The 14,238-nt window shown below is 38.8% G+C and overlaps 1 protein-coding gene across 2 annotated transcripts in view; it reads left to right on the top strand.

Annotated features, from left to right (window-relative positions):
- The window catches only part of NDUFA9 (NADH:ubiquinone oxidoreductase subunit A9), a 449,537-nt gene that overhangs the window by 414,029 nt on the left and 21,270 nt on the right, over positions 1–14,238 (top strand). Inside the window, exons 2-6 of one of the 2 annotated variants that reach the window (XM_076007754.1) lie at positions 2,439–2,497; positions 7,114–7,284; positions 7,642–7,739; positions 9,919–10,010; positions 13,792–13,933. In XM_076007754.1, the coding sequence (XP_075863869.1) occupies positions 2,439–2,497; positions 7,114–7,284; positions 7,642–7,739; positions 9,919–10,010; positions 13,792–13,933 (562 nt within the window). Of the gene's footprint in view, positions 1–2,400; positions 2,498–7,113; positions 7,285–7,641; positions 7,740–9,918; positions 10,011–13,791; positions 13,934–14,238 lie in introns of those variants that run through there. The other variant, XM_012783135.3, reaches the window with a different exon arrangement.

The raw sequence follows: 14,238 nt of genomic DNA, 5'->3' as shown, positions 1-14,238 counted from the left end.
AATCCAGATGGCTATAAAGGAGAACAAGAAATAAAATAATTGAGTGCCTACTAAATTTTTTATGCAAAGCCTATGAAATCACTCCATTTTGTGGGATCCAGCCTGGGTTCTTCTTATTTATAAGCATTTTACCTCTTATAAAAAAATACTTTTGGGATATTTTGCCTAAGCTGACCATGTCTGAGTTATAATTTGTCTTAGGTGGTCAGAGATACAGTAGCACTAATCCATCCTTTGCAATGCCTGACCTGAGGAACTTTACTGGGATGATAAATCAGATTAAGAGGCATTTGGTTGGTGAGTCCTTCTAGGTTAGAGGAGGACTTTATTTATTAGTGAATTATCTTGGGAAATGTTACCTTAGGTACTCTGTATTTAATGATTACATATAGGGCTAATATATAGTTTCCAGGAAGCAAAAATAATTTCCAACAAATACCACAAGATAAAGTATAAAATTGTAAGGGATTCAAAAGTGACTGGTTTACTACAGGCTTCTTTCAACAAAGTTATTTATCTATTGATGATCTTTTATATTAGGTCTCAGTTTTTTCATTTTTAAAACAAAGAAATTAGGATTATTGATCTGTTACATTTCCAGCTCTAACATTTTATGATTTTGATACTTCAGTGGGTATTTGAATAGGACTGCACATACCTACATATAGCACTTTGCAGTAGACAAAGCATCCTCATAGCCATTATGTCACCTGATCCTCACAATAACCTGTTGAGGTGACAGGGCAGGTGTTATTTTCCCTGTTAGGTGTAGAAGCTTGCCCAGTTCACAACTAATAACTAGTGGAACTGGGACTGAGATCCAATATTCTGAATGTTAAAATCAGTGCTCTTTCAATGACACCTTGAAAGTAGAATTGAGAACATGAGGCAGTGTTTGACTTAGAGGTGTTAAATAATATAATTGACACTGTTATACAGGGGTCAGGAGGTAGCTGATGATAGTGGAGGTCTGTCAGTTTATCAGAATCAAGATGACCCCAGAATCAAGTATTAGCAAATTGTAAATTCTAAGTGAACATAGGATGAGGCAAAGAAATATGACAGTGTAGGATTACTAAGCTTCTCTGATAAAATTCAAGAGTTTCTTTCCTCTTCAATTCAATTTGGTAGGTGACACTTCAGTTAACAGTAAGGGGAGGATAGAGTGGAAACAGCCAATCTTACAAGCCTAGTAACAAGCAACCCCTACTCACTACAGCCTTTTTGGTTATCCCAGCAACACTTACTCTTTCCTCCTGAAAAAACAAAGCACTGAAAGGATTACTAAGTCTAGAAAGACTGCCCAAACTAGATGGATTTCTGATAAGCCCAAAGTATGTTTCACAGGATCACGGATTGCTGTCTCTTATTCAAGGATCTTGAAAGATTGCCCAGAATAAGGTATTTTAAAATTCAAGTGCTCAGACTAAGCTTTCTGGATTTTCCTTAGGCTCCAGATGGCTCTTTGTAGAACAACTCAGATTCTCAAAGAGGTCTATAGTATAAAAAAAAGAGAAAGAAAAAATTACAAACCATTGCTTTAGAGAGAGCCATCTGCAGTTTCTCCTTAGACAAATGTTCAGATGGCATACTTGGCCACTAAATTTTACAGAGGTTCACAGATTTCCTGAAGCCCACTTATGAATTACATTCCTGGTTAAGAACGCCTGGATTCATAGGTCAGATGGTAAGTGCTTTCATAAGTAAATTAAAAACATAAAATAGGATAGGTGGAATAATCGCCACCTTGGATAGGATGGTCAGAGAATCTTCTCAGAAGAGGTATCCTTCCTATAAGCAGACACTTGACATCTGAGTGGCATTCCAGGAAAAGCCAACAGCAAGCGCAAAGGTCCGGAGGAGAGAATATGCCTGGCAGGCTCGACGTGCATTTATTTATTTGGGGCACATCCTCATGTCTATTTCTCTTCCCCACTTTTCCCCTCCTTGTCCCCGCCCCACCCTTCTTTTACACGCTTTCTCTCCCCTGGGCCCTGGAAACCCCCAGCGCAGGGGCCACGCCTCCTCCTTCTCCCAGCCTCACCAGGCGGCTCTGACTGACGTTTTCAGGGAATAGTGAATGAGAGTCAGGAAAGCTGAGCTCCTCTACCTCGGGCTCTGCCATTTTCTATGTCTGAGTCGTCACTGGTTAACTCGGATTTCACATCTCTTGGCAATATGAGATTATCTCTACGACCCATTCCAGATCTGAGACTCCGACCCCAAAATTCTTGCCATTTCCCTTCCTCCGCTGCTTCACTTTCTCTCCTTTCCCGTCTCCTCCCCTCTTCTCCCAACTCCATTCGTTACCAACATCATTCCCCACCCCTGACCCGTCCCTTCCTTTCCGGGTTAGCGCCTGCGCAAACAGGCGTGGAAGATAACGTTTGACCCAGTTTGGTAGCCGTAGTCGGTCGGAGCGCCGGGCGTGGGGGATTGTGGGAGAAGATGGCGGCCGCCGTTTACCCTCGGGTTGTTCGAGCCCTGCCAATGTCACGTAAGTGTCAGCGGGAACAGCGGCCCCTAATCGTGATTCCGAGACGGGGATCTAGGGTTTTGGGAGGGGAATTGTGCCGCAGCGGTCACGCCGACTCCCTAGGCACCCTGGTTTTTCTAGGGCCGGAGCTGCCTTTTGTCCAGTTTTTCTTTTCTGTTCCTTTCCACCTCCCTGGCTCACGAATGAAATTGGGCGCTTTAGAAGGGGACAGTAGAACTTGAGCAGTGGGAAGCAAAGAGGAGAAAGTGGGGAACACGTAGAGGATCGAGAGAATAAGAGGTCTCATATGCTTGTAAAGGTTGGCAGTTATGAAAAATATTTGTATGGGATGCGGGGAGAAGTTAAGAGAGGAAAAAAGGATAGTGGAGAGAAGGTTTTTCATGATTCTATTTTATTTTATTTTTTGAGACAGTATCTCACTCTGTTGCCCGGGCTAGAGTGCTGTGGCGTCAGCCCAGCTCACAGCAACCTCAAACTCCTGGGCTCAAGCGATCCTACTGCCTCAGCCTCCCGAGTAGCTGGGACTATAGGCATGCGCCACCATGTCCGGCATATATATATGTATATATATATATATATATATATATATATATATATACACACACACATACATATATATATATATTAGTTGTCCAATTAATTTATTTATTTTTTTTAGTAGGATGGGGTCTCACTCTTGCTCAGGCTGGTCTCGAACTCCTGAGCTCAAAGGATCTGTCCGCCTTGGCCTCCCAGAGTGCTAGGATTACAGGCGTGAGCCACCACCCCTGGCCCATGAATTGACTTTATGACCTTGTGCAAACCTTTAAGAGATCTCAGCTTCAGATTCTTCATGACACAATGGTAATGATAACACCACAATGTCAGGAAGTCTCTGAGAAGATTAAATGAAGTAATACTTACAAAAACACCTTTTTAACAAAAGTGTCTCTACAGTTGTAGAATGTGTTGAGTCGAGGCGCTGGGATATTTGGGCAAGAGGGATGTTTGTGGAGAACAGAGGAGCTTAGTGGAAAGGAAAATGAAGAGTGAAGGGTATCTTAGAATTTGTTAGTATTGTTCATTTTCCCTTTTATTCTGATTGGATCCACTCTCAGTCCTCAAATCGAAAACGCACATTTGCTGTTCTATGCAATAAGAGGGTAGAAAAACAAAGAAATTACAAATACAATTACACTTCATTATCCTTTCACCTCTATTCCTGCTCCACAAACATGCTCTAAAAGTTGTATTTTTCCATAGTGTATTTTAGTCATTACAGAATATCTTTTGCTTTCGATATTGGCTCATGTCAGAATCATTGTTAGAGTTTTTTTTTTTTTTTTTTTAAATAGAAGTATGAACTTACCATTGTAGAGCCATAGAATCAGAATTTTTAAGATTAGCTCCTTGCACTTTAAGTTTTTAAAAGCACCACAGGTAGTTCTGATGTTCACCTTGAGGCAAGAATTAGTAGTGTTTAGGGGATCCTTTTTTGTTTTTCATCTTGTGTACAACTCCCTGCATACCACTGGGGAACTGGTGGTGCACATCATTTATAGTGGATGGTTTTGCAGCCATGACTTCTTTGTAAAGACATTCTCTGATTTTTGTTGAACTATTAAATTGGTGTGACATAATGTAGATTGTGTTAATAATAACTGCTATTTTCTGAGTACTTGCTATCTGTTAACCACAGTTCTGGATATTTTCATCAACTTTCTTCTTTAACTGACAACATAGTTTGTACGCTTTTTTTTTTTTTTTTTTAAGACAGAGTCTCACTCTATTGCCTGGGCTAGAGTGTGGTGGCATCAGCCTAGCTCACAGCAACCTCAAACTCCTTGGCTCAAGCGATCCTTCTGCCTCAGCCTCCCAAGTAGCTGGGACTATAGGCCTGTGCCACCATGTCTGTCTAATTTTTTCTATTTTTAGTTGTCTGGCTACTTTCTTTCTATTTTTAGTAGAGACAGGGTCTCACTCTTGCTGAGGCTGGTCTTGAATCCCTGAGCTCAAAGGATCCTCCCGCCTTGGCCTCCCAGAGTGCTAGGATTACAGGCATGAGCCACCGCACCCGGCCTAGTTTGTGGTCTTAACCACTCTGCTTTATTGTCTGGCAAGGTAAGCTTTTGAGTAAGCTCTGGAGAGGCAAGTCTAGTGTATAACATAATCTGAACACTATAGAACAGAACTATGTAAAACAATTCTATATAGTTAAGTGTGGCAAGACTATTAAAAGGGAAAGATTAGTGTTATTTCAGATAGTGAGGGAAGATTAGAAGGCCAATGGAGAACTGTAGCACTCCCACTGATCTCTTTAGGGTTGTTGCTATGTGAAAAGTCAGAAAGGTTGGGCATTTTCCACTGGCAGAGACAAGGGGAGTGAGAATGGAGTCATGAGGTACTCAGGAGGCAGTGAATGACTAATTGTATATAGGGGATAGTAGGAGAGAAGGAGGAAGTTGAATGTATCTGATGGGATCAGATAATTGTGGCCTCTTTGAAAGCCAAGCAGAGTTTAAACCAGTGGTCTTCAAAGGGGATTCTGTAAGAAGACCCAATAGGAAATGAAAATATCATATTAGAACTTGTAGGAAAACATTTTCTATAATAATAGCACTACCTAACATTTACTTAGTATTTAATCCCTATGTTCCTCTGGAATGACAAAGAACAAGTCTAATACTTCTACATTTAAGCATAGCAGTTATATCCCCACTAAGTACTCTTTTCTCCAGGTTAAACATTCCTAGTTCTGACAATTCTTCATTTCAAAAGGAAGGGCTGTCCTCGTGTTCCTCTAGTCCCATTTCTTTTTGCCTCCATGGAGTATTACTCAGCTACAAAAAATGCCTAATATCTTTTATAATAACCTAGATGGAACTGGAGACCATCCTTGTAAGTGAAATATTACAAGAATGGAAAAACAGACACCACATGTACTCACCATTAAATGCCTACCAAATTATCAACACTCTTTTGATAATTCAGGCACCATATGTACCTTCCTAGGTATATATTGTAGTAAAATTCAATGAAAATCAAACAGATGGGAGGGGAGAGGAGGGGCTGGGTTAATTCACATCTAATGGGAACAATGCACACTATCTGGGTTATGGACACATAACTTTGACTCAAACTGTACAAAGGTAATTCATGTAACCAAAATGTTTGTATCCCCATAATATTCTAGAGGGGGGAGGCTAATATTTGTTTTAAAAGTAAGATATTATTATTATTATGTGTTTGGTCTGTGATATTTGCTTTTTTTTTTTGAGACAGAGTCTTGCTCTGTTGCCTGGGCTAGAGTGCCATGGTGTCAGCCTAGCTCATAGCAACCTCAAACTACTGGGCTCAAGTAACCCTTCTGCCTAAGCCTCCCGAGTAGCTGGGACTATAGGCATGCGCCACTATGCCTGGCTAATTTTTTCTATATATTTTTAGTTGTCCAGCTAATTTTTTTCTATTTATAGTAGAGACGGGGTCTCGCTCTTGCTCAGGCTGTTCTTGAACTCCTGACCTTGAGCAATCCTCCCGCCTTGGCCTCCTAGAGTGCTAGGATTACAGGCCACGACCAGCCGATATTTGCTTTTAATCTCTGTAGTTGTGATCACCACTTAGTGAGCTAGGCTATTTCTCCAATTCCATACTTTAGATAGGGTAGAATTTGGACTTTGGGGAAGCAGTCACTAATTCCCGTAATGGTAGAACTTTCTTTCTATGGGCCATTCATGTCAGAATGGCCCAAATCGGAATGGCCTGCTACATGAAGTAGTGAGTTTGCCAGTCCCACAGGTGTGTTCAGGCTAAGGCCAGATGGTCTCCTGTGCACATATTATAGAGAAGATATAAGCATTGGTATGCAGATGTTGAGGGTTCTTTCTAGTACCAAGAAACTGAATCTATGAAAAAGAAATGGTGGGAGATTTGACAAATCACTTGCTATTAACCTTTCTAAAAGAAAATTTTTTCTTAAGCACTTCACTCCTTTTATCATCATTTTTGATGTTTTTCAGTTTTTTAATATTAAGTCTAAACTACACTCTTTTTTTTTTTTAATGTTCTGAACTAACAGTCCTCTGCCTCCAACCCAAACCATCAACTTTATTTTCTATTAGTCATCAATTTCAGAATCTGTTCAAAGTAAGTCTTTTGCTCTACTGAGAATGTTCATTCCTACCTCTGCATTGTTGTATGTGTAATATGTTTCTCATGGAATTCTATTCTTTCTGTTATTCCTCTTTAAAACCTTTCTCAAAATACTTTAGCCAGGAATCCTTCATGATCATGTGACTTATTGCTCCCTGCATTTTGTATTCTCAGTTCCTTTCACCCTACAGGCTTATACTATCATAATTTGTAATTGCCTAATGTTTTTTTTCTTAATGTGGATTTATCTTCCTTGGTAAGTAATATCCTATAGGGTAGGGAATTTACTTTCTAATTTTTATATATTTCCACATGTCCTATGGATTCTATGTTGCAGTAGTTTGTATTTATTTTTGCTGTTGGGACTTAAATTACTAAAGTACTGGTTGCAGAATTGTTACAAGTTTCTGGGGACAGAAGCATGTGTATTCACAGTTACTTTTATATTAACATTTGCCACTTTTATGTGGTCTGGGTTTTTGTTTAAGGTTCTGCCATTACTGCAGTAGCCACATCTGTGTTTCATGGCCCACCCCGTCGCCAGCTTCATCATGCCCTCATCCCTCATGGGAAAGGTGGGCGTTCCTCAGTCAGTGGGATTGTGGCCACTGTGTTTGGAGCAACAGGATTCCTGGGTCGGTATGTTGTCAACCACCTTGGTAAGTAGAGTTCTTTAAGTTCATTGTGCTCCCTTGGTTTGATCAGGATTGCCTGATGAGAAGCTAAAAGCTGTTTCTCTTCATTTTAACAGTATTATGAATTACTCCTATCTTGGATTTATGTAATTTTTACCTGCTATGGCATTAAGAACATACCTATGCTTCCTATATAGAACATTAAGATGTCCTATATAGGAGTAAGGGACTCTGGAAAAGTTATGGTAACTTTAGCATGGCAAAATATGCTTTTTGCTAAATTTAGTATAAATTCACATATCATACTAGATTTAAATATTTACCAAATATGTATACATGTTATGTTGATGTTGATCCTTGTTTTAATCCATTCTGTTTTAGGACGTATGGGGTCACAGGTGATCATCCCCTATCGGTGTGATACATATGACATCATGCACCTTCGTCCCATGGGTGACCTGGGCCAGCTTATTTTTCTAGTAAGAGCCTTTACGACTGATTATTGGAGTTGACAAATGTAAATTACTAAGGTCATTTTTAGGAGTAAAAGAAGCAGTATAAGCAGTAGCAGTTTCATCCCAAACTGCACCACGGGCATCCTTCATCCACAGGGCGTTCTTTCAGCTAGGTTACTGTATCTCATGTTTTGGCGTGCAAACTTTTTGTGTAAAGGACCAGTTAGTAAATATTTTAGGCTTTGCAGGTCATAGAATCTTTGTCATAATTACTCAGCTCTGCCCCTGTAACCTGGAAGCAGCCATAGACAAAATGTAAACAAATGGGCATGACTGGGTTCCAATAAAACTTTATTTACAAAATTAGGCTGTAGGCCAGATTGGCCTATGGCTGTGTATAGTTTGCCAACCCCTGCTCTAGACCCGTGCTGTCCACTATGGTAGTCACTAGCCACATGTGGCTAGTGAGCCCTTGAATTGTGGCTAGTCTAAATTGAGATATGCTGTAAGTGTCAAGTACATACCAGATTGCAAACACTTACTATGAAGAAAATAATTAATATACAGTGTATCATTAATAATTGTTTATATTTACTACATAGTGGAATAATATGTTGGATATATTAAGTTAAAGTATATTATAAAATGAATTTCACTTATTTCTTCTTACTCTTTTAAATGTGGCTAGTAGAAAATTCAGAAAGTAGACTATTCAAAACATAGAAAATTCAGTTACGTATGTGCCTCGTATTATATTTCTATTGGACAGCACTTCTGTAGACAAAAAAAATCACAAATAGGGTGTTTTATAACTTGGTTTGTTTAGCATTTAACTTAGAACCGTCCTTTCTAAGAGCGTTCCCTTTGTCATTCTTTAATCTGCAGGTTCTTCCTTTAGACCTATAGCTGCCAATGGGTCAAAGCATGGGGAAAAGGGTGGGGGAGTGCATTTAAGGGAGTGATTATTTTGGTTGTCATAGTAATTGGAGAGCCATACTGGTTTATTAAAGGCCAGGGATGCTAATTATCCTACAGAATAAGGACAATCCCTTTCCACAAAGAGTTATGCTGCCCAAAATGCCTGCGTCTAACCTCTGATTGCACTTTCTGAGCCTTATGCTTGAGTCTACTGTTCTTATAGCTAACTTTCTACTTTTATCATCCTACGGAACTAAGCTATTCCATTTATACACTTGCCCTTTTAAAAAAATGTTTGGTAAACATCCTTAATATCTCTGGCATTATATGCACATATATTATTTGTAATCCCTTTAAATTACAACTTTTTTTTTTAATTTGAGACAGAATTTTACTGTTTCCCAGGCTGGTCTCATACTTCTGGGCTCAATTGATCCTTCCCACTCAGCCTCCTGAGTAGGTGTTGACTTCCTTTTAATGGCATTTTCATTTGTTCTTTGCTTAATGTTCATAAGCTAAGTATAATACTTATATTTGGAAATAAAACATTTTTCTGTTCTGAAATCTTACTATTAAATATCTTATGGTATTACAGTTACAGGAGCTTAGCTTTTTCCTAGTTCTATGCAATTTAAGTTTATTGGTCACCTTGCCATGCCTAAAAATTAAAATATTTCAAAAGCTATTTGTGAAAACTTTTACCAGCTTACAAATGTGGAACCATAGGAATTGAGCCATTTGACAGTTATTCCATTCTTTCCATAGAGATTTATTTACTGAGTATCTGACATTGATCTGATCTCTAAGCATGTTTTGATGAGCAAAACCACAGGGAACTCACAGTTTTGTGTGTTTAGTATATATTTACATGTTTATTTTTGAGAAGGATGGGCCATTTTCAGTGTGGGGTGCTGATTTCCTACTTTAGTCTTTGAAACTGCTGTCTGAATGGCCACTGGTTTATCAAACTTATTGTTCCCCCTGGGCCTTATCTTTAAGAGATTTCCCTCCAGTGCTCTTGGACCATTCATTGTAGTTCTGTCATTTCATTGCCTGAGTAAAGTGTACTTTGACCTATTTGTCTCCAGAAGAGTCAGAGAATCCGCAGGGAATTTGAGACCTCACAATCATTTCTGTTATAAGTGGAGCCTGTACAAAAAGACATCATATTATGACTGTAACAGATGGCTCATTTTTAAAACTGCCTTGGGATCAGGGGCTACAGAAGTGTTAAACACTGAGGTGCATCCCCGTGTTTTCATCTGCTTGGCTACTGCTGTTATAGGAATGGGACGCGAGAGATAAAGATTCTATCCGTCGAGCAGTGGAGCACAGCAACGTAGTCATCAATCTTATTGGACGAGACTGGGAAACCAAGTAAGTCTTTGACTCTCATTTCTTCTTTGTATAAGTCTCTGTTAGGTCTCAGTAGACCTATATTGGGCACCTTCTATATGCCAGGCATCATAGTCAAATTTTCAGTTAGTCATAGGGTTGACTACTTAGAATCACTATCATTCTACAACAATCACTACATACCCAGTGACACCCCCTAGGAGATTTATTTGGCAGTAAGTCTGGTATAAGTCAGCAGTGTGATGTGTTAGCATGGGTGGAGTTACCATCTTGACAGAATGACTAGTGGTGGACCTGTGCTTGGATCCGTCCATCTGGGATGGGTTTAGGAAGTAAGATTTTTCCTGTTCAGTAAGCTGGACATTGGTTTTTCTTGTGTGAACAATGTTCTGGATCTCTTCTCCAAATTGTTAATTGAAATCTTGAAACCCACAGTGATCAAGTGGGTTTCATCCTAGGGATGCAAGGATGGTTCAGTATATACAAATCAAGAAATCAAAATAAAGACCTTAATATCATCTCAATAGATAGAGAAAAAGCATTTGATAAAATTCAGCACCACTTAGTGATAAAAACTTAACAAACTAGGCATAGAAGGAACGTACCTCAAAATTATAAAAGCCATAGATGACAGACCCACAGCCAACATCATACTGAATAGGGAGGAAAAGTTGAAAGTATTCCCCCTAAGAACTGGAACAAGACAAGGGTGCCTACTATCACCACTTTTATTCAACATAATACTGGAAGTCCTAGCCAGAGCAGTCAGGCAAAAGAAAGAAACAAAGGGCGTCCAAATTTGTAAAGAGGAGGTGAAACTGCCCCTATTTGCTGACAATATGATCTTGTATCTAGAAAACCCCAAAGACTTTACCAAAAGATTCTTAGAATTGATAAATTTAGCAAAGTCTCAGGCTATAAAATCAACATACACAAATCCATAGCATTTCTGATTATTGTAGTAATAATCGTCAAGCTGAGAGTCAAATCAAGAACACAATACCATTTATAATACTTACAAAGAATAAAACACCTAGGAATATGTTTAGCCAAGGAGGTAAAAGATCTCTAAAGGAACTACAAAACACTGATGCAAGAAATCGTAAATGACATAAACAAATGGAAAACACCCCGTGTTCATGGATTGTTAAGAATCAATATTGTTGCCGGGCGCGGTGGCTCACGCCTGTAATCCTAGCTCTCTGGGAGGCCGAGGCGGGCGGATTGCTCGAGGTCAGGAGTTCGAAACCAGCCTGAGCAAGAGCGAGACCCCGTCTCTACTATAAATAGAAACAAAATTAATTGGCCAACTAATATATACAAAAAATTAGCCGGGCATGGTGGCGAATGCCTGTAGTCCCAGCTACTCGGGAGGCTGAGGCAGGAGGATTGCTTGAGCCAGGAGCTTGAGGTTGCTGTGAGCTAGGCTGACGCCACGGCACTCACTCTAGCCTGGGCAACAAAGCGAGACTCTGTCTCAAAAAAAAAAAAAAAAAAAAGAATCAATATTGTTAAAATGTCTATACTGCCCAAAATGATTTACAAATTCCGTGCAGTTCCCATCTAAATACCAAAGTCATTTTCACAGATCTAGAATATATAAACCTAAACTTCATATGGAACCAAAAAAGAGCCCAAATAACCAAAGAAATCTTAAACAAAACGAACAAATCTGGAAGCATCACATTACCTGACTTCAAATAAACAGCATGGTACAGGTGTAAAAGTAGAGCTATAGACCAATGGAACAGAATAGAGAACCCAGAAATAAAACCATATAGCTATGACCAACTGATTTTTGACAATGCAGATAAAAACATAAAACTGGGGAAAGGACACTCTATTCAATAAATGGTGCTGGGAAAATTGGTTAGCCATATGCAGAAGAATGAAACAGGATCCCTCTTGCCATATATAAAAATTAATTCAAGATGCATAAAAGACTTAAATGTAAGACCAGAAACCATAAAAATTCTAGAAGAAACTGTAGGAAAAACTCTTGTAGGCATCAGCCTAGGCAAAGAATTTGTGACTAAGACCCCCAATGGTAAATACAGCAACAACAAAAATAAGTAAATGGGCCTTAAAATTAAATGTTTCTGCACAGCAAGAGAAATAATCAACAGAATAAATAACCCACAGAATGGGAGAAAATATTCACAAACTATACATCCAACAAAGGGATAATATCCAAAATCTACAAAGAACTAAAAAAATCACCAAGAAAAAACAAATAACCCCATTAAAAAGTGGGCAAAAGACACGAACATAATTTTTTCAAAAGAAGATATACAAATGACCAACAAACATGAAAAATGTTCCACATCACTAATCACCAGGGCAATGCAAATTAAAACTACAATGAGGTACTGCCTTACCCCTATCAGGATGGCCATTATTAAAAAGTCAAAAAACAATAGATATTGGCATGGATGCAGTGAAAAAGGAACACTTACACATTGTTGATAGGACTGTAAATTAGTAAAACCTCTATGGAAAACAGTGTGGGTATTCCTCAAAGAACTTAAAGTAGACCTACCATTCAATCCAGCAATCCAACTACTGGGTATCCACACAAAGGAAAAGAAGTCATTGTATCAAAAAGACAGCTGTACTCGAATGTTTATCGTAGCACAATTCACAATTGCAAAGATATGGGATCCACCTAAGTGCCTATCAATTGATGGGTGGATAAAGAAAATGTGTGTATATGTACCACGGAGTAGTACTCAGCCATAAAAAGTAATGAAATAATGTCATTTACAGCAACGTGAGTGTACATTATTCCAGCAACCGTAGACCATTATTCTAAGTGAAGTATCTGAAGAATGTCGAAACAAACACATGTTCCAGCTAATTAAATGTGAGCTAAATGATGGATACCTGTGGTCATGAAATGGTGTAAATTGGAAACTAAGAATAGGGGTGGGTAGAAGTGGGGTGAGGGAAGAAAAACTTAGGTCCAATGTACACTATTCTGGTAATGGATACACTATAAGCCCTAACTTCCCCATTACACAATTCATCCATGTAACAAAAACACTTACACCCTTTAATATTTTGAAATTAAAAAACAAAATGGTGACTGATTTTTTTAGTTTCTTTTGTTTCCTTTCAAGGAAACAAATCCCAAGGGTTAAGAAGTGATTCTCCCTCTAGCCCCTAATACCTCCCTCCTCCCACCAACCAGTATAGCTGGGTTTTTTTTAAAAGGGCCTCAGCCTCAGGATTCCTTGGGAACATATAATATTATACATGCTGGATTTATAATTTAGAGTAAGTCTTAAATTATGTAATGACAGTGAGCAGATTTGTAAAATTTTTTTAAAAGTTAATTTTGGCTTTAAGTTAAATCATTGTTATCGCTTGGCATGGTGGCTGATACTGTAATCCCAGTACCGTGGGAGGCCGAGACAGGAGGATTGCTTGAGGTCAGGAGTTGGAGACCAGACTAGGCAAACATAGTGAGACCCCCATCTCTACAAAAAATTTAAAAAATTAGCAAAATTAGCCGGGCATGGTGGCATGGGCCTATAGTTGTAGCTACTTGGAGGCTGAGGTGGTAGGATTGCTTGAGCCCAGGAGTTGGAGGTTGCAGTGAACTGTGATTGTGCCGCTGTACTCCAGCCTCGGTGACAGAGTGAGACCCTGTCTCAATAAATAAATAAATAAATAAATAAATAAATAAATAAATAAGTTTAAGTTTTATGAATTCCAATACTGTTATGAAAAGCAGCTTATCACAGAACACTTTGAAATCCAAAATCTGGAGTTCTTAGCCATTCCTTTTTTTTTCTTCCAGAAACTTTGATTTTGAGGATGTTTTTGTGAAGATTCCCCAAACAATTGCTCGATTGTCTAAGGAAGCTGGAGTTGAACAATTCATTCATGTTTCACATCTGAATGCTAATATTAAAAGCTCTTCTAGATATTTGAGAAATAAGGTAAGTAACAAGTTGATTTGGGAATTGGTTCACAGAGCTAGAGTTTCTTGGCCCCTTGGAAAAATGATTTAAGTCAGAAGAATTTCTTATCAGCATATCCAGAATTTAAAGAGTTTCTAATTCTCCATATCCAGAACTAGGGGATATGTGTGTATGTGTTGTGTTGTGACGTTTTGGTTGAGTGCCTTCTGTTTGCAGGAACTATGCTAAGGGGCTTCAAAGTTGGATAGACCATAATTATTAATGGCTCTCAGATGCTTAATATTTCTTTGGGGCATAATAGAATTACATAGAAATCATCATAA

This window comes from Microcebus murinus, chromosome 10 (assembly GCF_040939455.1).
Source record: "Microcebus murinus isolate Inina chromosome 10, M.murinus_Inina_mat1.0, whole genome shotgun sequence".
NCBI lineage: Eukaryota > Metazoa > Chordata > Mammalia > Primates > Cheirogaleidae > Microcebus > Microcebus murinus.
The sequence above is the reverse complement of the archived record's forward strand: the minus strand, read 5'-3'. Positions and strand labels throughout refer to the sequence as shown.